The 27,079-nt window shown below is 41.8% G+C and overlaps 1 protein-coding gene across 1 annotated transcript in view; it reads right to left on the bottom strand.

Moving 5' to 3' along the window:
• The window catches only part of NUP133 (nucleoporin 133), a 55,218-nt gene that overhangs the window by 25,528 nt on the left and 2,611 nt on the right, over positions 1–27,079 (bottom strand). The window contains exons 3-15 of the mRNA XM_082609426.1: positions 24,719–24,822; positions 23,254–23,361; positions 21,424–21,558; positions 20,647–20,817; positions 18,892–19,047; positions 18,526–18,596; positions 14,893–15,040; positions 13,279–13,426; positions 11,810–11,967; positions 10,310–10,401; positions 5,907–6,070; positions 4,762–4,856; positions 2,144–2,368 (exon numbers count right to left, since the gene is read on the bottom strand). Coding sequence (XP_082465552.1) covers positions 2,144–2,368; positions 4,762–4,856; positions 5,907–6,070; positions 10,310–10,401; positions 11,810–11,967; positions 13,279–13,426; positions 14,893–15,040; positions 18,526–18,596; positions 18,892–19,047; positions 20,647–20,817; positions 21,424–21,558; positions 23,254–23,361; positions 24,719–24,822 — 1,775 coding nt within the window. The remainder of the gene's footprint in view (positions 1–2,143; positions 2,369–4,761; positions 4,857–5,906; positions 6,071–10,309; positions 10,402–11,809; positions 11,968–13,278; positions 13,427–14,892; positions 15,041–18,525; positions 18,597–18,891; positions 19,048–20,646; positions 20,818–21,423; positions 21,559–23,253; positions 23,362–24,718; positions 24,823–27,079) is intronic.

Below are 27,079 nucleotides of genomic sequence, written 5' to 3'. Positions count from 1 at the left end.
AGCTGTACCAACACTGTTGAGGGCCTGTTCTGAAGCAGTTAACTCGTTTTATAGAGCTTCAGGAGGTGCGGGGGCTCCTTCCAGACTGGTAACAGGTGGAGGGTCAACCCTCAAGCAGAGTCTGTATTATTTTACCTTTTATCCAGGGCTGTGAGATCACATCTCCCCTACACAGCCCAGCAATCAGAGCCTGACTTGGGTTATCCAGCTCTTGTCTTAAAATGCATACCTGTTTGTAATGTAATTTACCACTCCCAAGTGGATGGACAGGTAAAAAGAAAAAAAAATTGATATATATTTTTTCACTAAACACACGCATACCCTCTTCAGCTCTCTCTTTTTATTATGGTTATGCCATGTGGGAGGACCTTTAGAACTTCACCCAAAGGAAGCTTAAGACCAGTAAATGTAAAGAGAAATTAAGATAAATGGTGATGTAAACAGTCTTAAACATTACTATCTTCCATATGGAGCATTCTTTTGAGGAACCAATCACATTTTTAGTTGTTTTTTTTTTCCTATCATATTCCTATGGTGCTACTCATGAATTATGTATCATCCAATTGATAATTTCCAGACCCTTTTTTTTTCCAGTTACTTGGAAAAATGTACTTATACTTAATTAACTAGTATGCTTTGCACTTTGATCCAAAAGCAGAAAAAGCAATCAGGCTCTTGCTCAACTCAATTTGTCATTAATAATTAAAAAAGAAAAACAAAAACTTTATCATGTAAAATTATGTATGAATAAAGACAAAAAAGGACACAAAAATGACAACAGTTTGGTTAGGTCATGAAGTTTGAGGTGAATTGTCTTTCTTTTTTTTCATTCAGATTTCAGGTATACTTGATTAAAAAACAAAATAAAACAGAAAAGTGCTTTGCCTTACATTCCCTAGAAAAAAAGTCCAAATGTATAAAAATGAGGCCTTCTTCAAACTAAATACATTTATGGAGTCAACAGAACTGAACATAGTTCAGTGTCTTATTTTTGGTTGCAGTACATCAAATATTCAGAGTAGAAGAGACCCTTGGCACAGGCTGTTAGATGCTAGATGACAGCCAGACTGCACGAGGAAGGAGATAAAATTAGAGGCACCAAACAGAAAAGCTTCCCAAATGCAAAAAAACAATTCCAAATTCCACAGAGCTGGGGGAAAAGCTAGCACTGTTTCTAAACTCAGATAACACCACAAAGGGAGAAGGAACAGCCCTATAAACTCCTGAAGCAACTGACTAGCACACCCAAGACAGCCTGCTGAACAGTGGCTCAAAGCCAGGGTCTGTGGTCTCAGCTGAGTCAACCGGCCCCTGGGTCTTGGCATCAACACCTGTAAAGGGAGACGGGAAAGTCAGCCCTGCCTTTCATGAGGCTGTGAGGTGTCACTCAGGTACCAGAGCTGTGTGCTCTGACCAGTGTCCAGCTGCCACCAGCTGGCCAGCACCTTCATCTTTTCTCCCTCCCAAGTTAACAGCAGGTTTTTCTTTTCCTCTGAAAATAAATCTGACTTTAAAAGTGAGGTGTAGAGCAGGATCCCAGCAGGCAGCTGAGGACAGTTTAGTGAAGGGACTGTTTACAAAGATGTGGGCGGGAGTCAGGGGACCAAGGCGGATGGTGCAGCCCCGGGCTAGCAAGATGGGGAGCTACGATTAGGTCCAGGCGTGAAGGGGCACTGGGACAGAGCAGTCGCTGGAGGGGCGGAGAGGGCGGCCTGAGAGGAGCCTGGTCCGACAGCAGGCACAGCAAACAGGTGGAAGCAGCAAGGAAGGAAGCTGGGGACGACAGCTCCAAGCTCTGACCTGATGGTGCTGCACCTTCATCAAAACAACAGAAGCCGGGGGACAGGGGAGCCCACCATGGAGATGCCCTCCAGGGCAGAGTCAAGACGTGGTGTGGAGAAACACAAGGAAAACATCCAGACGTGATAGGGAAGACTTTGTAGTCATCTTTACAAGCCCTAACTTACAGGGAAAGCGATAAATGAGTGATACTTTTGAGGGATAATTTACCCAGAAAACATGGAGTCCAATTTAAAACTTCAAGGACATCTTTTGTTCTCAAACCTTTCCTCACCAGGGGCCCATTCTGTAAATGGCACAGCGCTCCAGAGCCGCACTAAGGGGAGGACGGGTCTCATCTCACCTCTCTGAAGAAGACGTCTGCGGGGGTCAGGTTGCACGGGATGTCGCAGTCCCTCTTGTTTAGAGCCATCAGTATCGCTGTGTTCACGAGGTCGGAAAGCCTCGAGTGGTGGTTCTTGAGGACAATGGCGGCGGCCAGCTTCTCGGCGTGTTCACAGAGCAGCAGCCGTGTGGCCATCGGCAGCCCTCTCACTGGAAAAGTGCCGAGACGTCCAAACAAGCCGACCTTGTGACAAGACGAACACGTATTCTTAGAAAGCATTCACAGTAACATACAGGAGAACGCAGTCACATTTCCACCAGCAGCTCACTGGGTACAGATGCTGGCCCCATCCTCCCCCAGAAAGACCTCCGTCTATTGGTCTTCGGGGCTGTTCCTAACACATACACACACACACACACTCTCTCTCTCTCTCTCTCTCTCTCTCTCTCTCTCTCTCTCTCTCTCTCCAGCCAGGGCCATTTACACCTGTAAGAAAGTACAGAGATTCCGGTTCTAAGATTAGGGTCAACTACTGTTGTCTCTACCTACCTTATTCCTCAAATTATTGTTTATGGTTATCAAAATCATAAAATTGTTTTTTCTAGCTACATTGATCAACTCCCCTAGACTCCAGACTTTCAGAACTAGAAACTCAGCAGCCTCCATCTTCCAGAACCCTAAAGCCGTGGGGAGGGTCGGGGGGTGGTCTCTGACCCTTTGCATCAGCTGCCTCTGATTTGCTTGATGCCCATTTCTGGCTTAAGGAGGAGAGTTTTATAGTCAGAATTATTTCCTTAGATACAAGTATCTAGTTGTACATTTTTCCTGATTATTAACATAAGTCTTTCAATGAAATAAGCTCTAAATATTAAAGAAATATAAAGGCACAGGCAGACTGGGATTTTTAGATCTGGCTAGACATTCCCTTGCAACGGACGCTGCTGCCAACAGCTGTGTGACTCCACGAGGGTCTGAGGCCCAGGGAGACTGTACCAAGAGATGCCACAACGGCTCCAGCCCCATGGCTCCCCCCGCCTCGCCCCCCCTCCAATAACTTAGCGTCCCCGCAGTGTGGCATGTGAGGGCCACGGACTCCTCCCACCCCAGCCTTCTGCACACCCTTCTGCAACGTGACCTTGCCACCCCTTCCATCAAGAGGCACAATCAAGTTCCCAATCCCTTTTATCTGGCCTGGCCTTGTGACTTGCTTCGACCAAGTCGCTTTGGTGGAAGTGATAATATGTGACGTCTGAAGCCTACAGCTTCTAAGTTCATCCCCTTGAAGCGCCGCCTGGAGACCACAGGAGGCCAGTCCAGCCTAGAAGAGGATAAGACTAAGTGGGGGGAGAACCAAGAGGCCCCAACGGACGGTAGCACCGACTGCCAGTCAGACGAGAGACGCCTGGGGACCTGCCAGCTCAGCCCACCCCAAATCCAGTTCAAGGAGAGGGCCCAGGGGAAATCAGCAAAGAAACGCCCTGCTAACCCACAGTTGTTTTAACCCACCACATCCTGGGGTATTTGTTATGTATGAAGAGTTAACTGATAACACTTGACAATTACATCAGGAGAAAATATGTTTTTTCCCCGTTGATCTGCAGCCCACCTAAAACACTAAGAAAAGACTCAATGAACAAATAAAGTTCTCTTGCCCAGACAGTAAGAGCAGACTGGAGCCAGACTGTGCATTAAAACTGAAGCAGAATGAGGTATTAGAAACAACCAAGGTATTTCTGGAATCCTCTAGAACCACACTGTCCATCCAATAAGGTAGCCACTATCCAGCAAAGTGGTGACTTTAAGTTAATTAAATTTAAATTGAGAAAACTTCAGTTCCTCAGCTGCAGCAGCAATTTCAAGTGCTCAGCAGCCGCACAGGACTGAGGCTGCCACACTGGGCGGCACAGCCACAGGGCAGTCCCATCACCACAGAAGGTTCTATTAGGCGGCACTGACTTCAGTCTCTTTAACAGGCAGGCATACTGATTCTGGGAAAAAGTATGCAAAAATGGATTTAAATTAATTCTTTTGGATTATGCCTGGGAGCCACAACTGATCAACAAGGTAAGGATGGGTGATTTTGTGTAACAACTCTGTCTAGCAGCAAAAACATTTTCTATTATTAGGCTCAATATAAATGGGAATTCCCTTACCCCTTAAAAAAAAAAGAATACTTTAAATGAGTATCTGATGCTAATGGTACCTCGAAATTACACATCCACATAGAAAAACCTGTCACTGCCTTCAGATTCTTCACTGTCTTACTAATAATACAAAATCAACTCAGGAAAACCTAAGTTTTATATAAAAGCACACAGGAAATCCGAATGAAAAGCAGGGTATCATAGGATGTAACAAGAAAAGCTGAAATAACATTTCTGCTGAAATACACTATTTTTCTTCTTTTTATCCTATTTTCAATGCAGCTTTGCTTCTTGTAGTAACAGGCCTCCAAACAGCCCTGGAATTATTTACTTAAGTCAGCAAAGAAAATGGACAACACTAGTCATGTCCCACCCAATGAAACACCTCAGAATTAGTGAGAAAGGGTCTCCCACTGTCCTGGAGAGAGCCACAAAGGGCACAGTAAAGCCAGGTGTTTGGCCATCCCTGTTCACAGCAACTGGGATGCTTACTTGGTGAATGAAGTCCATAAGGAAAGAATGGGCTTTCATCTTGTCTTCGAGCTGGTGGAGAATAATCAAAGATGTATTGCTGAACCCAGGTGCTTCTGGTGAAACACAATAACAAGACAAAAACATAATACACTGGCTTGACAGAAAGTACTGCTATTAGAAGTTAAGAAAAATCTATACAAAAGGAAAGTACTAACCTTTCAACGCAATTATTAATTACATTACCCAAGAGGTTAAAAATTTAGACGAAACTCTTGGGGGTTTGATACAATTCATACCGTATTTATTCAAAACACAAATATGTTATTATTAGTTTAATCACTCATATCATTCTAAGCTTGACAGCTCAAAACAGTCAAAGAAAGAAGGTAAGCACTGATGGTTTCTTCCTAAGACTCTAATGAGAATTACTTGCCAGGCAGGAAATTAGGGAGAGAAAGGATGTTTGTGACAGTTCCATGGTCCTTGGGAACCCCCGAGTACCCCGATGCTGCGTGGAGGGTAAGAGGGACAGTCACCCAGGGCGAACAGGAGGATACATGCCCACTTCTACAGGCTGAGATCTGACCACTGCTGCTCTTAGAGAAGCACATAATTTCCATTAGCCAAGTTCAGTAGTTATGCTAAAATTATCATTTAATTTGGGGCAAGTGTCAAATGCCTACCTATGCCACCAATTTCCTTTTAGAAACAAAATGCTGAGAAAACTAAGTAGGGCTGATTAATCTGTTCAGACAGAACATGTAGGATTTGCTCCAATGTTTCCTCAGTTTCTATTCTACTATGTAGACCTGTTCTGAGCCCTTTATGTATGTATGCATGTATGTATGTAAAATAGATGAGGTGGTTTTTTTTTTCCTTTCTTATTTTGGCCATGACGCACAGCTTGTGGGATCTCAGTTCCCCGACCAGGGACTAAACCCGGGCCGTGGCAGTGAAAGCTCCGAATCCTAACCACTAAGGCCATCCAGAAGCTCCCTGTTCTGAGCCCTTTTAAAAATCTACTATAAGGAAAGTTACAACTTTTATAAAATACTGAATTAATATTAAATTGTTTCAGAAAATAAAAAATATGCACTGAGAAACGCTTGAACAAAAGAACCAGAATATTCTTCTCCATAACATTAAAATTAGGATGTTCTTACCCTCGGGGACAGACTCAGCCCACCGTGGATCAGAAGCAGGGTAGTCATCCACCAGGTCCACACTGATTTGGGTAACAGCTCTGTCTAGTTCACAATTGGAATCCAAATCAGAGTGAGAGGAAAACAGCTCATCAACTATCATTTGAGCATGACCTAAATCTTTTCTGAAATAAAATAAAAAAACAAAAGTATCAAAAGTAAAAGTATTAGGAGATATGGGGATATATGTATATGTATAGCTGATTCACTTTGTTACAAAGCAGAAACTAACACACCGTTGTAAAACAATTATACCCCAATAAAGATGTTAAAAAAAAAAGTACAAGTATTAAACTCATCATGAAAAAGTGAATTGTGAAATTAAAAGTCCCATATGTTAGCCCAAAGTTTATTACTTCTAATAACATTTATTTAAAAGGGAGACAATTATGCATTCATTAATTCAACAAATATGTGTTGAACACTGATGATATGCAGGCTCTGGAGACAGAACAATACACAAAACATCAGAACACAGTCCTAAGACTTCACAAAGTATACAGTGGCATGAGGAGTCAGATGATTAAAGAAGCAGTTACACACACACACTAGACAGGGAAAGAACAGAGGCCACATAGCACACAGAGGGAAAACCAAAACCCCCGAGGGGCAGGGAACACTTCCTGGAGGAAGAGGTGCAGGGAGGTTGGGGTGAGTGTGGGAGGGGCACACAGCGGCGGAGAGAGCACAACGCACACCTCTAAGAAGTACGCCTGCATCCCAGCAGAGAACGGAACCCCTGGGGGAGAGATCACCCAGTGAGGAGAGAGGGAAGAAGGGTCCAAGGCAGACCTCTCAGAAACAAAGGACAGAGCACAGAAGGTCACGTAAAGCATGTGACGGAGTTGGAGCTTAGAAGGAAATGTCGCCATCTGTTCTATTTTTAAAAGATCATTCTAACTACGCTATGGAGATGAGGGATCAGACAGGAGGGAGAAAAATCCAGTGAGGAAGTTACTGCAGAAACCTATCCAGGCAAGAGAGGACGGGAGTTTCCACCAGCAGCAGCTGCAGGAGTGAAGGAGACAGGCAGACAGCTTTGAGAAAGAGACACAGGAGGGAAATTCTGGCCATCGGTTGGGTCCGATGTATAAGGATGACTGAACAACTGACTGTGGCTGCTAGGATCTGCCACTGGAACAGGGGCTAGGAAAGAAAGAATAAGCTCTGGAGAAGACAAGCACAGTTTCACATGTGTTACAACTAGGTTCCTGTGGAACACACAACTGCTTCTGAACATTCTTCATTTGTATGTAATGGCCCAGAGCAAGGTAGGGCTGTGCTTCTTCAGCAAATGAAGCCAAGGAAGCAGGAAAGCTGGCGCAGGGAGTAGAAAGAGAAAAATATGGAAGACAATAACAAGTGGAGACAACGTTTCAGGCAGTTTAGCTGTAAACAGGAACAAACAGAAGAGGTGCTAGCTCAAAGGGGGACAACAACTCAAAGACTGGTCTTTTTTAAAAATGGTAGATTAAATATGATTAACAGCTGATGAGAAGAGGCCAGCACAAGGTCAAAGATGTAGAAGGGGAGTAACTGAGAGAGTATAGTCTCAAGGGAAACAGGACACAATGGCACTCAGAACAGAGAGACTGGCTTTAGGAAGAAGAACACCTCTCCCTACTCCCCAGGGAGGGAAAAGGGAAGAGGAGTCGGGATGCAGGTAAGTTTGTGGGTGCTAAGTACAGGGAGTTGTCCTCTGATGGCTTCTACTATCTCTGTGGAACGGGAGCCTGAGTCAGCTGCTTGGGGGGGAAAGGGGCAGAGAAATGGGAAGGTAGCGAGGCGAGGAAAGGGTTGAAATGGTCTCTGCAGAACAGGAGACAGAGCTGACCAGAGAAACACAGAAACACTGCCACAAAGTGTTAAAGGCAAGGTTGAAGCCAGAAACCTAGTTATGCTAGAGGTCATGGGAATACAAAGTGGACCACAGCACAATCACTCAATAATGAACTATTTTAATCAACAGACTAAGTTTCTTAAAACTCTCACGAACAAAAGATTTTATATCTATATTAAGTAAAATGAAAATCAAAATAATATAAAAATTAATTTCAAAGAAACCATGCTATAAAAATAGTAATATTACCTTAGCAAAAAACTGAATGGATAATAGTTTAGAGTTCTATCCACCAGCTTTGACTCCCTGAAAATAATTCTGGTTGTCACGGGTTGGGGGGAAGGATGCTACTGGCATCAAGTGGGAAGAGGCCAGAGATGCTGCTAAACACCCTACAGTGCACAGGACGGCCCCACAACAAAGACCTTCTGGCCTCAAATGTCACTAGTGAGAAGGCTGAGAAATGCTGCGTTAAAGATTCCATGATCCCATCTGTGAAGAGGCTAATTGTTTTAGACCGTTGGCTGACACCACCCCAGAAATGACTACTTGGTAACCTCAGGGTACTTTACGCTGAATGGGATAAGTGGAAGGCACAGCTGTGTTAGAAGCCCCACAACACCGGTCCTAAGGTTACTACGCTCTGAGCACTTGAGGTCAGGGGCCCCTTTTCGTACTTAATCATCTTCCCCAGTAAAACATTTAGAAATGACTATACTGGGTTGAATAGTGTTCCCCCAAATCCAAGTCCACCCAGAACCTCAGCATGTGACCTCACTTGGACATAAGGTTTTCGAAGATACGATCAGCTAAGTTTATAATGAGGTCATACTGGATTAGGGTGGGCCCTAAACCCAATGACTGGTGTCATTACAGGACACGTGAAGACAGATGCACAGGGAAGAAGGCCATATGCCAATAGAGACTGCTGGAGGGATGCGTATGTGGCCAAGGAAAGCCAGGAGCTAAGGGAGAGGCTAGCGAAGACCTTCCCCAGAGCCTTCAGAGGGTACACGGCCCTGCTGCCACCGTTCTTTTGGACGTCTGGCCTCCAGAACTGTGACAGAATAAATTTCTATTGTTTTAAGCCACCCAGTTTGTGGCAATTCACTACAGCAGGCACAGGAAACTGGTACAGTGACTCCATTACCATTTAAATGTTGAGATGCCACAAGTCTGACAGAACTGTTAATTAAAGGATAAATTTATACAAGATAAAATCAGAGTATTAATCCAAATCTTGGCAGTCAGACTGAACACCATGCAACAGAACAAGATTAAAAGAATACTATTTAAAAATAGAAACAAAACACTGGTGCCCTCTTCTGGACAGGAAATTAAGCTCAGTAGATCATCAGTATGATGGCACAGAATTTTCAAACTGTAAATGCACTGCAAAGTCTCAAGTGTGTCCCTTCTGTGAGAGGGAGCCTCCATGCACCAGATGCCACTAGGAGTGGAATTACGGGACCGTGAGCTGAGAGCGGCGAAAATGGAGGCAGTAAAGTCTGAATATTTCTTCAAAACAAAGATCTGCTAAACCCCAATTCCAGAGACATTAAGCAATCTGTTCAAAGTCTCACACAGCTAATCAGGGGCAGAGCAAGGGCTAGATCAGTTTTCCCAAGTGTTCATTCCAATATAAATGGAAGGTACCAGATACAGAACATGCAGAACGTGTGTGCAGGACAAACTGAAATGACTGTATAGGGTCAGCAAGTGCGACAGAGTGAGTGCAGTTGTTTCCTCCACCCCGCGCACACCCTCCCGCGAGCGGCCTTCCACGGGGCCTCACCCCGGGACTCGCTGGGGCCAACGGGATATTAGCAAATGTGACCAAGGAGAAACTCGAAGAGCACTTGTGCAGCGAGGCTTCCTCTCTTCCACTTCCAGAGCCCTGAGGTTTGTGAGCAGGCCAGGGCATCCTGCTAGAGGAAGAGATGCCACATGCGGCAGACAGAGCTGACCAGCCAGGGTCCCCAGATGGGAGCAAGTGTAACCAGACAGCTGGCTGCTGACCACAGACCACACGCGAGCCCAGGCAGGACCAAGAAAACTGCCACTCCAGCACAGCCCCAAACAGCCAGACCCAGAGCCAGAAGCTGTATTAAATAAGCCACTGAGTTCTATGGTGATTTCTACACAGCAGAACTCAACCAACAGGCCAAGACTAATTCCTTTACAGCAGCGATGATAACCCTTTGTATGCAACTTCACTGCCTTCACATTATACATAAAGCATGCTTGCAAGCTGCCTTCAGGACCACCATTTCTAGTGGGACATTGTTTCCATTGAGTGGAGAGGCTGTGTTACACCAGGTTTCTCCCAGCCTAGCTAGAACCCTCCCATGGCTACCAAGTTCAGAACAAGAGTTTGTTAAAGTGCTAAAGCTCAGAAAAACATCTTCTCCTGGATGGCTTTACTCCTCCAACTCGTTCCCACTAGTCAACAAATAAGCAGCATATGTCAGTAACATGTGTCCTTGGACATCAAAAGGGCAGTAATTTTAAAAACTTGTCATACCTGCAGTATTGCAGAAAAGCAGCTTTTAGCAATTTGGTTTTATCTTCCTGGGCAATAGTTTCATTCTTGGTAGAGGTATCAAAAACCACACTCTGTAAAATAACAAACTATAATTTAGAGGTGAAGGTGTAAGAATATTCTTAGTTATTGGACTAAACATTGGACCCACCTATGAAAGCAACAGTATAGACACACAGCTGTTTGCCATACTCTCTATACCAACGGTTTATATATTGATACTTAAGACATTTATTGAAACAAGATAAAACACACCAAATGATCAACTAAAGTCCTATAGAAAATGTATATATAATTCAGGAATTATATTGTGAGTAAAATCATTTGCAGATTTCATCACAACACAACCTTCTTATAGGCTTACCTTTATACAACTCATCACAAAGTATATTTCTAAGCATAATGGTTGATTTCAATCTTAACATACAGCAGTATTATGAAAACCACATGATTACAAAAGAATAAAAGTAAAAAAAAAAAGTTACTTTCTGTTGAACCTGTATCAAATCATTTTCATTTTGAATTACACAGTCTATATATTTTACATACTATTCAAATGGAAATTACCCCAAACAGTGTTAATTTTTAGCCTCCTGTAAAAGAATGATAAAAATCTTTTTTACGGATCAGGGTATTTCAGAATTCAAGATGACAGGAAAAAAAAAAATGATGGTTTTTTCCCCCACTCTCCCCTCAAAAATCATCCCAGAAGAAAGAGAAACACAACCACCACACATCTGCGGTTCCAACTGCAACACAAAGATGGAAAAGAAGAAGGAGCAGCAAGTGACAGAGCAGGGAGGAGGCCAGGCAAACCCGTGCAGTGTGGGGACAGGTCCTGAGGACAAGAAATAGGGCAGTTCCAGGCAGACAGCAGGCAAGAGGCTTCTCTAGAGACATGACCCTCGGCAAAGCTTTACAGAAAGGCGCCTACGGAGCTGCTGGAGGATGTGGGAAGATTAAGCCAGATATCAAAGAAAAGTAAGCAAATATGAAATTAGTCCACTCCAAGAATCGCACAAAGTTGTCCACTAAAGGAAATGTAATCAGCACACTGCTTCACTCTGGACTATAAACAACATTCATATAGCCATTATAATGGAAAAAATGTATACTGGGATGATAAACGCAGAGAGAGGAATGTAGGTTACCCCAAGTCCTCATCTTCCATAACAGGAGATCTACAGACAACGAGAATTAGTGAATGAGAGACAGCAATACAGGCATATTACTTAGAAATGTGGAGGAAAACACCAAAAAAAAAACAGCTGAAGGACTTACAAGTAGTCGCTTCTGAATAAGAGGACAAAAGAGATGAGAGAGATAAGAGAACTAATGTCTTCATCACAACTCTTTTAAAAGTGTCTGACTTTTAAACGTTTGTGGGAAACACCCTGATAAAAGTCGTTAAATCCTTCGCAAATCAGCTACACTTTACATCAACTATACTTTAAAAAAAAAAATCTTATGGAACCACATTACCTCGTTGCTTGGTCCAGCAACTGAAGATGCCAGGGAATCTTCAAGGTCTTCTGCCAATGCGGACACATTTTCCCTTGAAGTAATTGACACCAAGCCACTGTTTCTAGAAAAAAGGATAGGAACGCCCCCACAGGAACCAGCTCCTAAAATACTATCTCCTAAGAGAAAGAAAAATACACGATCAGATAGACATAACCAAAAAGTACTTTCCTAAATCCACCTCCCAGCAGAAAATCCTGGTGATATCCTTTGCCGTGTTACTCCTACTCTGTAATCCTGCGTCAAAAGACAAGGCTCCCCGCTGTCTGGAGTGGTAGGCTGTGTCCTTCACTGTGCCTTGCAAGAGTGGTGGGTACAGAGCACCAAACGAGAAAATCATCCCTTCTGCAAGACTCAGAGTACAGCTTGCCAACCCTACCCTGACTTACTGAGTTAGCCAGTGAGGAAGGAAAAGGTTTAAGCTCTCTTGGAGTCTTAACAGCATCCCACTCACCCAGTCAAGGCTCTGGTGCCGGGACTAGAGAATTGAGGTTCCATCCTGCTGCCTCACATGGATTTTGCCCTTTGCCCCCTAAGATAAAGACCCTGATGACACTGTCTGCTTGGTGTTTTTCACTCTTGGCTGGCTCCCCCTATCACCCACACCTCCCCCCCAATTCCAGCCCCCTTGCATGAGTCCAGCACCTGGGATTCTTCTCACCCAGGGGTCTGGACAAACATTTAAGAACATCAACTCAGAATAAGTCACTCTTTTTTTTTTTTTTTTTTTTTTCTTTTTGCGGTATGCGGGCCTCTCACTGTTGTGGCCTCCCCCGTCGCGGAGCACAGGCTCCGGATGCGCAGGCCCAGCGGCCATGGCTCACGGGCCCAGCCGCTCCGCGGCATATGGGATCCTCCCAGACCGGGGCACGAACCCGTATCCCCTGCATCGGCAGGCGGACTCTCAACCACTGCGCCACCAGGGAGGCCCCAGAATAAGTCACTCTTACTGACCAAGAACAAGCAATTACTTCTGTTAGCATCAGTTCTTTTCTTCTTGGCCTCTTCTGGGAAAAACGTTACTATTTTTTTTTTTTTTTTTTTTGCGGTACGCGGGCCTCTCTCTGTTGTGGCCTCTCCCGTTGCGGAGCACAGGCTCCAGACGCACAGGCTCAGTGGCCATGGCTCATGGGCCTAGCCGCTCTGCGGCATGTGGGATCTTCCCGGACCAGGGCACGAACTCGTGTCCCCTGCATTGGCAGGTGGACTCTCAACCATTGTGCCACCAGGGAAGCCCAATGTTACTAATTTTTGCCCATAAATATATCAGTTTGGGAACTCTACCACCCTTCCAGTTTTTCAGCTACTGTAGGCGTGGTATTGAATGTCACAGGCATCATGCTTGAAGCAAAGTTTATGGAAAGAGAACAAAAACTGCTTAGAATGACTAATGAGTTCCCTAATCCTGTTTTCTAAAACCACTACCGTACCTTGTGTATTGAAGACGATTTTCTCCCGAGGAAGAGAAAACTTCCCAGTTCCTGTGGAGCACACGTAGACAGCACTTTCAGTATACAGATAGGCAGTCTGGTTTGAAAAGTTTGGGACCATCAACTGACATATAATCAAGTCTTCAGACTGAAAATTAAATTTAAGATTACATTTAATCAGAATTGAAACAAAAATACTTGTATGATTTTATAATTCACACTTTTGTACGCTCATAAAAATGATAAAATAATTCTTTGATTATCCTTGTGAAAACCTAAACACTACCCATCAGATGATTTACAAAACATGAGAGAATAAGCTTATAAACATCAGTTAGAGAGACCAGTTGCTGAGTTGCAAATAATTAGCAAAGTTTGAAACCATTTCCATGGTGATAAGATTTTAACTAAACGCCTGTAACAAATGTGAGGAAGAAAATAAAAGGATTAGTTCATTATTTATTTTTGAATTGACAAATTTATTTTATAAACGACACCTGATAAATATTGTCTTTTTCTTCACTGTCCAGATATCAAGCACAAGAAAACTGAGTTAATTTGTTCATATATGAAATTAAAAATAGAAATAAGACCCAATTAAATCATAAAATTAGTGAAAGCTAAAAAGGATATTCCATTTATTAAAAGAATTTTACAAACATAACATAAACATGGAATTTTTTAATTCTCAAATTGTCTTCTTTATACCCTTTCCCACTGTCTGAAAAATTTTAACACTGAGCATAGTTTTCTTGTATAATCAGAACACATAAGGTTTATTTCTGTTTGAAATAAAAGTCCAAATTAAAAGATTTCCTTACGGCACTCAGCTACACAAATCATATTAAGAGTGAGCGTTCAACAGAATTAGATACTATATAAGATTAAATGAATGAATTTACAGCAGTTAAGGCCTTTCCTCAAAAACATCATACTTATTCAACAATGTTCAATTGCTATTAAGAAGCTTAAAATTAGAGAGCTTGCCTTTTAATCGTTCACATGAACTTTGACAAGTATATAATGTGGTTACCTACAAATATAATCCTACTTTGAGCAAAAACGGGATGTTTCTGTAGTATATAGGGCTCAAAACCAAAGCCCAGTTCATGTCAGGTTTCTTCCTTATTTTTCACTCTACAGCTCATCATCAGTGTTTTCCTTCTTCTCAGCGATACCGAAATGAAGACCCCTTCACAGAGCTACAGCAGGAGAAGCACGCTCCCCACTGTCAGGGGCTCCCACTCTCACTTCTCTTTAGCTAAGGCTGAACAAAGGACTGAGTATGAGATGGCAAACAGAATGCAATGCCTAAAAACTAGCTATTGAAAGTGTATTTCCAGGAACTCCCTGGCAGTCCAGTGGTTAGGACTCTGCACTTTCTCTGCTGAGGGCCCAAGTTCAATCTCTGGTCGGGGAACTAAAATCCCACAAGCTGCCAAAAATAATAATAACAAAAAATCAATAAAGAGATTTAAAAAAATAAAATAAATTGTACTTCCAAGCTCTGCAGATGAATTTCTCAAAGAATCTGACCCTGCAATGGTTAGGAAAAAAACTCAGCAAAGTGACTTACTGTCACTTTGTACTTTAACTTACAGATGGAAACCTTACCTGAAAAGGTGGGTTATACTGAGTGACTTCCACAGTCACTGCATCTGACATTTGGTAGCCGTTATCTTCTACTGTTACCAGTGAGTAATAGATGAGACAGGGCTTGTCCGCCAGGTGCCACGCCGCTGACAAAATCAGGAGCCCATCGCTAATCAGTGAGAAAGAAAGATCTATTGCCTCTTGGGAAAACAGTTCGGCAAGTCTTGAAGAGTTAAACATGCATTTCCCATATGACCTAGCAAGCCCAGTCCTAGATATTTACCCAAGAGAAATAAAAACCTATCTTCACACAAAAACCTGTGTCCAAGTGTTTATAGTGGCTTTACTCATGATTGCCTAAAACTGGAAACAACCCAACATCCTTCAACTGCTGAATAGATAAACAAATCCTGGTAAAGCTATACAGTGAACTACTACTCAGCAGTAAAAAGGAAGAAACCACTGAATGAATATCAAATGCATTATGCTAAGTGAAAGAAGCCAGACTCAAAAGGCTTTATACCCTATGATTCCATTTATACTATAAGGACAGAAAATAACATCAATGGCTGCCAGGAGCTGCAAGTGGAGAGAGGGGTTGACAAAAGAGTACCAAGGAATTTTTGGAGTGATAGAACTGTTCTGTATCTTGATTGCGGTTCTAGTTAAGTGACTACGCGTTTGTCAAAACTCACCAAATTATACATTAAAAAGGGTGCAAGGTATTTTCTATATGTAAATATAACTCAATAAATCTGACTTTAAAAAGACCAACAAATCATCAATTACAGGGATTGGCAAAGTGCAGCTCTCAGACTAAACTGAGCCCAGGTTGAGGTTTTGTAAATGAAGCTTTCCTGCCATGCAGCCATGCCACTTGTTATGTGTTGTCTATGGATGCCTTAATGCTACCACTGATAGAGTAAAAGAGCTGCAGTGAAGACCACATGGTACCCAAAGCCTGAAAATATAAAACAGTTTTGGACCCTTCACAGGAAAGGTTGCCAACCGCTGATCTAATCTGTTCTTTAAAGCTGACTTTTGTACAGAGGAAAAACATTTTGTTTTTAATTTTAATAACCAATCATAGAACTGCTGCTGTATATGTGAAAAACAAACCTTTTTCCATCTTAAAGTGTATATGGTCCTCTTAAGCCTATCAAAGTTGTTGCCCCTAACCAATTAAATGGCCTCTAATCTCAACCCTTCTAAAACATTTAGTAGCATTTTTAGCAACTCTCGTTCAAGTCTCAGAAATATTAACAGGGTGGCAAGCACCCTCTACTGACAACTAAAAATAATAAACCGAGCTAGTGGCTGGACAACATGCACTTCAAACCAAGCAGTCCTAATGCGCCTCTCCTTTCCCTTCTCCACTCTTCTCTTCCTCCAGCTCCCCAGCCCTTATCACTTCTACCTGAATTCCCAAGAAGAATCAAGGACACTGGCCCACATCTGAACATACTGGCAGTGACCTAAAGAGCTCCTGATGACACGTAAGAAGGAAGCGAGTGAGGCCACAGAGAATGCAGTCCTGAGAGCCATCCTCCGTACCAGGTAGGGAGGGAGAGACGGCCACGCCCAGATGAGGCTCGACACTGAAGTCGCTCCAAAGACTGGACTGCCGTGGGGTAATGGGTGCCCCCTGAGGCTCAGAGACACAGCTAACAGAGGATTCCTCAGGGAGTGGTGCTTGGACTAGTTTCATTTGACATCTTTATAAAAAAAATCTTCCTGATTAGAAAAACATGAAGCTATTTTAGGTAGTAAAGATGATAGGAAGATAACCAATTCTGCAAATCAGTAAAAATTTGACAGGGACTTCGCTGGTAGTCCAGTGCTAAAGAATCTGCCTTCCAATGCAGGGGACATGGGTTCGATCCCTGGTCGGAGAACTAAGATCCCACACGCCGCGGGGCAACTAAGCCCACGCGCCACAACTACTGAGCTCACGCACCTCAGCTAGAGAGCCTGCATGCCACAAACTACAGAGCCCACACACTCTGGAGCCTGTGTGCCACAACTAGAGAAGAGAAAACCCACGTGCTACAACTAGAGAGAAGCACATGTGCTGCAACAGAAGACCGCGTGCCTCAATGAAGATCCCACGTGCCGCAACCAAGACCCGGTGCAGCCAAAATAAATAAATAAATGAATAAACAAAAATTTTTAAAAAAAATTGACAAATTTTTATGCGAGTATATACAGGGCAATACATTTAGGATTTCAAAAAAATCCAGAATGAAGCTACCTGAGCTTTGCGTCAGTAATAATCTGGTAAAAGAACTCATGAGGCTGTTCACTGCAAATAGCAGCTGAGGCTGCAGCTCTGGCCAAAAGGAGCAACCGACCAAGGAGGAGCAATAAGCATCAGGGAGACACACACGCTTCTTAAGCAGAAGAGACCCACCCAGACGTGGGACCATCTGCACGGATCGCTGGAACAAGAGTATTCAAAAGAGCGGTGACCGCTTCATTTGGAGCTATGGCGGGGAGGGGGGCCCAGAAGGAGGGTGAGAGCTGCATCTCACAGGCCCGACGAGAATCGAGCTGTGTCAGCATGACAACACCGGGGGAGGCGCCCAGGGTCTGCCTCGGCACAGCCAGTCCTAAGCACGTTTCTCTGTTCTCAACCCACGTCTCCATTCTGAAAACTATACGTGAGAAAACGTCAGCATCCCCGCATCCTACACCTACAGTGTGCTGTGTCCTGGCAGCAGTTCTAAATTTATGAAGGTCTGGTAAAGCTAAATGAAAACAAGATACACTGTATTTAATGAAACTGTTTTGGGAAATTAAATATATACTATTATTTTTACTTCTTTGATAGTTTACATATGCGGTTTTCAGAAACTATAAAGAAGGGTCCTGATAGTCTCAATAGCCCAAGAGAGAAAAATTAAACAGCACAACTTCAAGCCAAGAAACAAGTAGAATTTGTTCTACTAAACTAAATTACTCTAGAACACATAAAAATAGTCCTTAACTTCTGGTAAGTTGCGTTTTGAAAAATTACAAGTCGTATTTGCGCTCATTATGAGCTCTGCCACAGAAGCCATATTACAAATGGTTTTTAAGTTCCATATGGCCTCTGGTATTAAAGCTAAACAATAACAAGGGATTAAGTAGCTTTATCAGACTAACCTGGGATCTTAAGCACCATTCAGAGCACCATTTCTAAGAGGAAATTCACTCCGAGTATAAACCATGACTGCGTTCTAACTTGTACCACCAAGACAAAACCTCACCCCATCCTTCCTTTATTCAACACAGCGACAAACACAGGCTAAAGCTCCTTCAGCAATAGAAAAAGGGCTGGAGAAGAGCGCCTGGCATCTCCACTGAGTCGGGAAAAATGACAGCATGGAGCACCCCCAGCAGCGGGGTAGGCAGCTCTTAGAGGCTCCGGCTGTGACAGGAGAACAGACGGACCCCTACCTAGGGCAGACAGCTAATGGAACGCACAGTGGAACGCTGACAACTGCCTGCATTTCTCAAGTGAATTAGCATCGATTTAGTTAAGACATAATAGTGTAAGATTAGCGTTAGAGGCATTCGAAAACCAGAGAGCAAGACTGCTCATCATTTTATAACAAACATCAGTTTGTTTTACCAAACAACTCCTATGTTCTTCATGACAAATTCATTGCTTACCAGTTTTGCTTCAAATCCAAATACCGAATGTTGACCCCTTCTTTAATAGCTTCATAGTTGCTTTCAGATCCCTACATGAAAGTATCAGTAATGTAAGCTCCTTGAGTTTAGGAATCATTTCTTTTCACCTTTATATCCCCAGCACAGTAAGTCAAACAGTTATTGAATGAATGTATGCATTTAAAAAGTTAAGTAAATCAGTGAGTTCCAATACTTCTAAAGATTGACTACTCCATTTCAGCTTATCTGCTGGCTAAAACTTTGTGTATTACACTGAAGTGTGTTCTAATAAATACAACAACTAAAGGAACTAGCAATCTCACATAAATGAAAATTATAGAGATGAATTATAGAGATGTTCCTTACCCAGATAGCATCAATAATGTTTTCCTTCAGGACTCTATTTATATCCCAGCTATGTGCTTGTTTTTCTGAAGAATCATCTAATTCCCATTTACTGATGTTTGAACTTGTCAAGCTATAAAAGCTTGATCGCTCTCTATCCCAAAGGACACTTGAAAGCTATATGGAGAGGAGAAAAAAGTTTATAGATTATTAAGTTCTAATGTTAATGAACTATTTTTCTGAAATTCAAAATTAGTACATTTTATAACTATTTGATTAGCAATCCTAGCAGAATTCTTCATTTAGGATTCAAAGGAAGGAGTGGTCCTGAAACAGACCTTGAGTAAGGAGGGTTTCCACAGGCACAAATATAAAGGCAGAAGGCCCAGGAGGAGCAGAGTCAGAAGGTGGGAAGGTCACAGGATCTTCAGAGAACAAGACAGTCCTGCTAAATTGGCATGCGGATTATAACCAGGAAAGCAGCAAAAATAAGGTTCACACACAGCACAGTCCTGAATGTGAGTTTGTAAACCTAATAAGCAAGGGAGATAGTCTCAATGGCTTGTGAGCACAAGAGCTGTGTTACAGGAGAAGGAATCTGGTAGGGCTGTGTGTAGTTCCACGTGGGTATGTTACCTCGTCTTTCTTGCTTCTGAAGAACAGATGTGTTTTTTAAGTTGGGTATACAGGACTGTTGAGTGAAAACCCTAATTGTCTCCACTTCTCCTGTCACCATGACTCTAGCCACTAATGGGACTGGAGGGGCCAACAGTGAGTAAAGCGGACTGGTACCAAGAATTAGGGGAAATTAACCAAGAGTGCATATTAGGGCCTTGCAATGGAAGTAGGAAGATGGGGATGGCAGTGAGACATGAAAGAAGCCAAACCTACAGAACCTGGTAAGGACACACACACACACACACACACACACACACACCCCACCCCACCCCACCCCACCCCACCCCGGGTTTTATACCTGGGTCTCTGAAAAAAGTGACAGTGCCATTAGAAATAGGTCAAAAGAGAAATGAGTTTCGTAAGTCAACAGGAGAGAAGAGAATATGAGCAATTTGTTTCCAGACATGTTAAGTTTTAGGTTCAAAGACCAGTTAAGGAAGCAGATAATAATAGCAACCTGAAATTAGAGGGAACGGCATAGTTTAAAAAAAAAAGGTGTGCTCTCAATTCAAACAGACGTGGGCATGAATCTGCCGCTGAGTGGTTCTGTAACCTTGGGCAATTTAGCCTCACTGAGGCCAGTTCCTCATCTACAAATTGGAGATGAAGCTCTCTACGTCACAGGTCATCTAATAATTACAGGAGGTGACAAACATGGAGCACCTAGCAGAGAGCAGATGCCCCCCACTCATTAGTTCCCATCAGCCTCCCTTCACTATTCCAGAGACTGAGGCAGAAGCTCAGCAGACATAGATTTGAGTCATCCACACAGATAGCTGGAGTCACGGGGGTGGAGAACACACTTTTGGTTATGTCTAGAAAGCAAAATTAATCCTTAAACACGTTTAAAATTTTATATCATAGTTTTAGTTCAAAGAATGTACTTATAAGAGAATCTGTGTGACTTAAGAATATTAACGTTACAGGGTATGAACTCATTTGACCATCATAATAAAAATGCTTCACTGAAAGATCAAAGCTTTCAGCTCATGTGCACCACTGTTCATACAGAGGCAATACCAACTTCATAGGAAATGGCCAACTTATCGATTTCACTAAGAAAGAAGCTTGTAAAACAAAGTTATTTTATCAACTTACTATGAGATCACTGCTAGGAGATAAAATTCCCAAAAGAGAAGAAACCTTCCGACCAATTCCTGAAAGCACACCTTGCCCTTGAGGCAGGATATGCTGGTGAATTTTTCCTACACTTTCGGGTTTCAGGCGAATCAGCTGGCCTCCCGATGAGGATAAAATAAAACTTCCTCCCTGTGAACAAACATAGCAAAATTAGTTAAGCCTTTAAGACTAAGAAAAGAAAATTAACACAAATCACTTTGATACAGAAGGAAATCATCTGTACCTTAAAACAAATCTAAAAGAACAGTGCTATTTTATTAAAATCACTTACTTATGAATCCATTCACTTAATATTAATTCTACACAGAATAACTTTGTTGCAGTTTTAACTGCATGTATTTTTTAATTCTGATTTTTAAGTTATAGGTTCACCATCATGCAGGTTCAACAAATCAAGTATCAGATTTTATTTCTTCAGTAAACTTGCAGAGTATATATTAGCAAACCATTCCTCCTACTGTCTAAGAGTTTCTAAGTCATTTTATGAAGATCTTTCTGACAGAAATGAATAACATCGGCTACTATGCACTACTGATATTTCAGAGTCCTATGAGAAGGGCTTCCCTCCAAGTGTTCAAATCTTAGATCCTGACATTCTTTTCTTGCCTCTTTTTGATTCTTCCCACCCCCTGCCTGTATGATCTGCTCAAAACCCCCAATTTTAAGTCATTTAAATCCCACTTCCAAGCCAAATCACAGCTTTCCAATAAATATAAAAGAATATCTATCATATACCTGCACTGTTGTTAGGAAACTGTAAGTCTTATCACCTCCCAGATCTACGGATGTCTCTGTGTAGGTGTTTTCACTTGCAAGGCTTGGCCAATAGCGGATGGATCCTTCTCTGGTGGCAACCATGACAGCAACAGCCTCAAAACAAGACCATAACACTCAGCAACCACAATAAAAGAAGGAGCCCAAATCGGGAGTTTGTTGACACCGATATAAAGAAACCAGGGCAGTGTACTATTGATTGACAGAAATCAGAAATCAAAATTCCTTTTTTTCACATTTAAAAATTTCACATTAAAAAATTATCATACAGTAAAATTGACATTTTCCCCCTTTTGTTTTAGTTCTATGAATTTTTATACTCTAGTTTCTCTTCAGACCGCATAAAATCTTCTGCTTTTTACAGTTCTGTGAATTTTAAAACACGTGTGGACTCATGTAACTCCCACCACGATAAGGATACAGTACAGTTCCATCTGCACCCAAAACTCCCTAATGCTTTCCCTTTAATGTCACACCCTTCGCTATCCTAACCCCTGGCAATCACTGTTTCCATCATTATAGTTCTGTCTTTCCAAGAATGCCAAACAAATGAAATCAAATAGAATATAACCTTTTGACACTGGTGATATTTGACACTGAATATAACCTTTATCTCACTTAGAATGACGTCTTTGAGATTCATCCAGGTTGTTGTTGCATGTATCAGTAGCTCATACCTTTCTACGGCTGAGTAGTATTCCATCCTATGGATGAATCAGTTTGAAGGACATTCAGATTGTTTCTGCCGTTGGCTATCACAAATAAAGCTGCTATGACATTAGCGTACTGTTTTTTGTGTGAACATAAGCATTACTTTCTCTAAAGTAAATAGCCAGGAATGAAATTGTTGGGTCATATGGCAAGGGTACTTTAACTTTATAAGAAGTGAAAATCAAGTGGCTGTACCACCAGCAGGTCCACCAGCAATGTATGAGGTTCCGGTTGCTCCACATCCTCGCCAGCACTTGGTAGTGTCAGTGCTTTTCATTTCAGCCACTGTAATAGGGGTGTAGTGGTATCTCACTTGTTTTATTTGCATTTTCCTAATGGCTAATGATATGAACACCTCTTCATGTGCTTATATGACATCCTTATATCCTCTTTGGTAAAGTGTTCAAGTCCTATTTTAAATTGGGTTGTCTGTTTTCTTACTAAGCTTGGAGGGTTCACTTTATGTTCTACATACAAGTCCTTTGTTGGATATACGATGTATAATACTTCCTACCAGTCTGTAGTTCTCTCTTCATTTTCTTTTCAGTGCCTTTGGCAGAGCCAAGTTTTAAATTTTGATTAAGTCCAATTTATCTTTTTTTTTTTTTATGAATCATGTTTTTGGTAATTTCTAAGAACTCTTCACCTAATCCCAGGTCATGATGATTTTTTTCCTGTTTTCTTCCAAAAGTTTTTAGTTTTACATTTTACATTTAGATCTATGATCCATTTTGGGTTCATCCTTACATAAAGAATGAGGTTTAGGAGGAATGCTTTTTTTTCCATAAAGACTAAAGACAGCCAATGATTCCAACACCAGTTACTGAAAAGACCATCCTTGATCCACTGAATTTCTTTTGCGCCTCTGTCAAAGATTAAAGGGCCACCCTTGAGTGAGTCTGTATCTCTACTCTCTATTCTGTTCCACTGCCCTGTGTGTCCATCTCTTTGCCGTTATCTCTCTGTCTTGATTCCTGTAGCTTTATAGCTACGTTTCAGAACTGGGCTGGATGATTCCTCCAACTTTAGAACTCCCTTATTTTAAAAAATGTACTTCAATAAGCATTTTAAGTCACCTACCTGAGTAGAATATGCTTCACCTGAGGTAGCAGAGTAAGAGAGAGCCACCAAGTTGGCACTCCAGTGGAAATCAGTAGGTGGTAGCTGAAGTTCTTTGCAAACAGATAACTATAGAACAAATCCAAACAAAAAATCTTTCATGTCAAATCCAAATTTTTGAATATGCATCTGGCTTCACTATTTCCTTTCTCTGCGTATTTTAGATTCTAATTCATTGCTGGAAATACCATTCTACAAATACTCTTTCTTCTCATATCTTTTTTTTTTTTTTTTTTTTTTTTTTGCGGTACGCAGGCCTCTCACTGCTGTGGCCTCTCCCGTTGCTGAGCACAGGCTCCGGACGCGCAGACTCAGTGGCCACGGCTCATGGGCCCAGCCGCTCCGTGGCATGTGGGATCTTCCTGGACCGGGGCACGAACCCGCGTCCCCTGCATTGGCAGGTGGACTCTCAACCACTGCACCACCAGGGAAGCCCTTCTCATATCTTTTTGATCAGGCTTTCATCATTTTCAGTAATTTTAAAACAAAATATTTTAAGAGATATTGAATCAGGAAAACTTAGCAGCTAGACCAGACCCTTAATATAAACTACTCCAATCTCTTCCCAGACCCAAAAGTCTATTGGTTGAAAGAAGTGTGTAGGCCTCCCATGGAATTTTCCCAGTCTAATCTTGATTTGTTTAGTTGACATTTAAAATCTGCATGACCACAGAGTTAGTATTCCAAGTCACCTAGAAAACATTTCTTAGACTCAGCCAAGTATCAACATTCCTCTGCTAACTCAGGATGCCCACCCCAGGCCCTCTCCCTCACCTATGCTCCTAAAACTACAAACACGTTTTTCTAGGCAGCAGCAGTACAGAGGCCAATAGACGTGAAGAGTTTGGGTAAGTGGGAGCCCAAGTCCCAGTGGAACAATGGCCCAGTGAACATAAGTGGTACAGGAGAATACGCCTGATATGGAGCAGAAAGAAAAAGAGACTGCTGAGGGTACGGGAGTGGATGTACAAATGAAAACCCCTGTGTGAGAAGTTGACAATTGAAAGTTAAATTAGCGTTATAAAAACTGGTATCATTTTTTCCTATTTTATTATGCATCATTCAGTAGATTCAGTGAAATACATTTCTATCTTCTAAGAAACTCAGTTCATCAGCTTATGTGGATGGTTTTTAGTCTTAGACTTCATTAGACAGAGTGACTAGCATGACATTCATTAAAAATTTCCACGTCTCTAATTTTATTAAATGTAAATAAGATGGACCTTGCTTAAAATCATGATAAGGGGAGAAACTTTTTTGAAATGATATGCTCAGTATTTCATATTGCTATGAAAATGCAAATCTATAATGCTTGAGTAGATTCAGATTATGGTCCTCCAACAACTCTAAAAATTTAGAGTAAAAATTCAGAGCCAATTAGGAATCCTCTCCTCTCTCTCTTTCCAGCTCTCTAAAGAACCATTACCTTGGTAATAGGTGACAGAGCAATCTTCCAAATAATGAGTTTCTCTTTGCAGACCAGACAAGCCCATCCACCTTCATCTATGTGAACAGTCAGCTGATCGTCAACTGAAGAAAAAAAATGAGGTACGTAATTAATCTTAAAGTATGAATAAGAAAAACTTAAAATTTCCTCACACCAAAATCTTCTTCATTGCCACCATCTTCACCTAAAAATGTAATCACCACACACAAACGAGGTTAACTCACAACAAAAAATACTCTTGAATAATTCAAGAGTTATTAATATCCAAAACAAGAGATCCATTTAACTTTGACAACTACTTTTAGAAATATATCTAAAGGCAAAAAGTATATTTTGGGCCTAGGTTTAATATTTCTTAATTTTTGTTATAAACAGACATCTTACTTTTTATAATATTGTATTTAGTAACATTCATAATTTTGATAAAGCAACACAAATAATAAACCTTCTCATTAAATATATAAAATATTTCAAGGAAAAATCACATTCCTTCAAAAGAACAAGATTTTCAAATAAGAGCTCTTTGAAAGTATAAATTACTTCATTATATGGTTACATTCCGTATTAAGTGACAAAACTAAATTAGTATACAGTAGTCACTCCTTATCCTTGGTTTCTGTGGTATCAGTTACCCGTGGTCAATTGCGGTCCAAAATATTAAATGGAAAATTCCAGAAATAACACTTCTTAAGTTTGTGATGAAATCTTACACCGTCCCGATGTCCTGATGGGGAGGTGAATCATTCCTTTGCCACCCGCCCATTAGCCACTTAGTAGTAGTGCAGGTTATCAGATTCACTGTTGCGGTATCGCGGTCCCTGTGTTGAAGTAACCCTATTTTACTTAAACATGGCCGAAAGCACAGAGAAGTGACACTGGCAACTTGGACATTCTCTTATTGTGCCTAATTTATAAATTACGCTTTATCACAGGTATGTACGTCCAGGAAAAAACACAGTATACACAAGGGCTGGTGCATCCCCTGGGGGTCTTGGAACATATGCCTGTGGATAAGGGGACTGCTCTATTGCTGTTGTACATGTTGGTGGTAAACCTGAGTAAATGTATTAGCGGCCCTAGAAATTTAATTAATGTGAGCTTTGCTGTTCGTTTAAAGTCAGGGTAGGGCTTCCCGGGTGGCGCAGTGGTTGAGAGTCCGCCTGCTGATGCAGGGGACGCGGGTTCACGCACCGGTCCGGGAAGATCCCACATGACGCGGAGCGGCTGGGCCCGTGAGCCATGGCCGCTGAGCCTGTGCGTCCGGAGCCTGTGCTCCGCAACAGGAGAGGCCGTGACAGTGAGAGGTCCACGTACCGCAAAAAAAAAAAAAAAAAAAAAAAAAAAAAAGTCAGGGTATAGGGGCAAAATAAAAGGCATCAATAATGTACAAGCTAAAATATCACATCATACCTAGGTTAAGGGTGGGCTTTTTGCTGAACTGGAGTATCTGCTCCGTATTTTCTTTTCCTGAAAGCACTACAGCAGCTCCAAATCCTCCACTGGTGAACCCTCAAGGACGCTAACACAGCACACCAACTGACTAGCACTTGGAAGTCTCCACGTGAGGATGAGTTCCTCTCAATTTTACACACTCTTCAATTCACACATCCTGATTTCTAGAGACTCTCTCCTCTGAGGCTGTGTACTATTTCTTATTAACATGATCTGGTGGCAGGAACTAGGAGTGTGTCAAAAGATTTAAATGCAATTTAAGCTGAAATTTTTAGACGGGAAAAGAAAATATATATTTAAAACAGGAACAATGCATGACAAAGATTCATGGAAGTTTAGTTGCCTGAAAATAACCGGACCTGAAGCTCCCATGGACTTACTGGCAAGATGTGCTGGTTCAAGTTGATCAGAAATATTCCTTCTTGTGGAACAGAGTACTTTAAACTTTTGTGACTGTCATTCACAGTATGACATACATTTTACATCATGATGCATTCATACACAATTTTAATAAAACAAAATGAGAAGCACTCTGATATTTTGCAATCTATTTTACTTCATTTTTTAAAAAAATGCTGGTCATGAACCACTAAACTGATTTGTCACTACCTGCAGTCTCAAAAACACTGTCCCAGGAAATCACAGGATGCTCTGAACTTTGCTCTTCTAGTCACCCCAACTCCTCATCCTTAGTGGTGTCTTTCTAAAGCTTGCGTTGGCTGCACCATCCACACTTCCACTCTAATTGCCTGCCAGGAGAATCTTCTAATGGTGCACCAAATTGATAACATAAATCTGTGCACACAGCCTCCAGGGTACTCCACAGGATCCAGAAATGGAGGTAAGACTTGATTCTACTGCATTATTAAAACCAATAATGTGAGGCAG

The sequence above is a fragment of the Mesoplodon mirus genome, assembly GCF_964341445.2.
Source record: "Mesoplodon mirus genome assembly, chromosome: 2".
NCBI lineage: Eukaryota > Metazoa > Chordata > Mammalia > Artiodactyla > Ziphiidae > Mesoplodon > Mesoplodon mirus.
The sequence above is the reverse complement of the archived record's forward strand: the minus strand, read 5'-3'. Positions and strand labels throughout refer to the sequence as shown.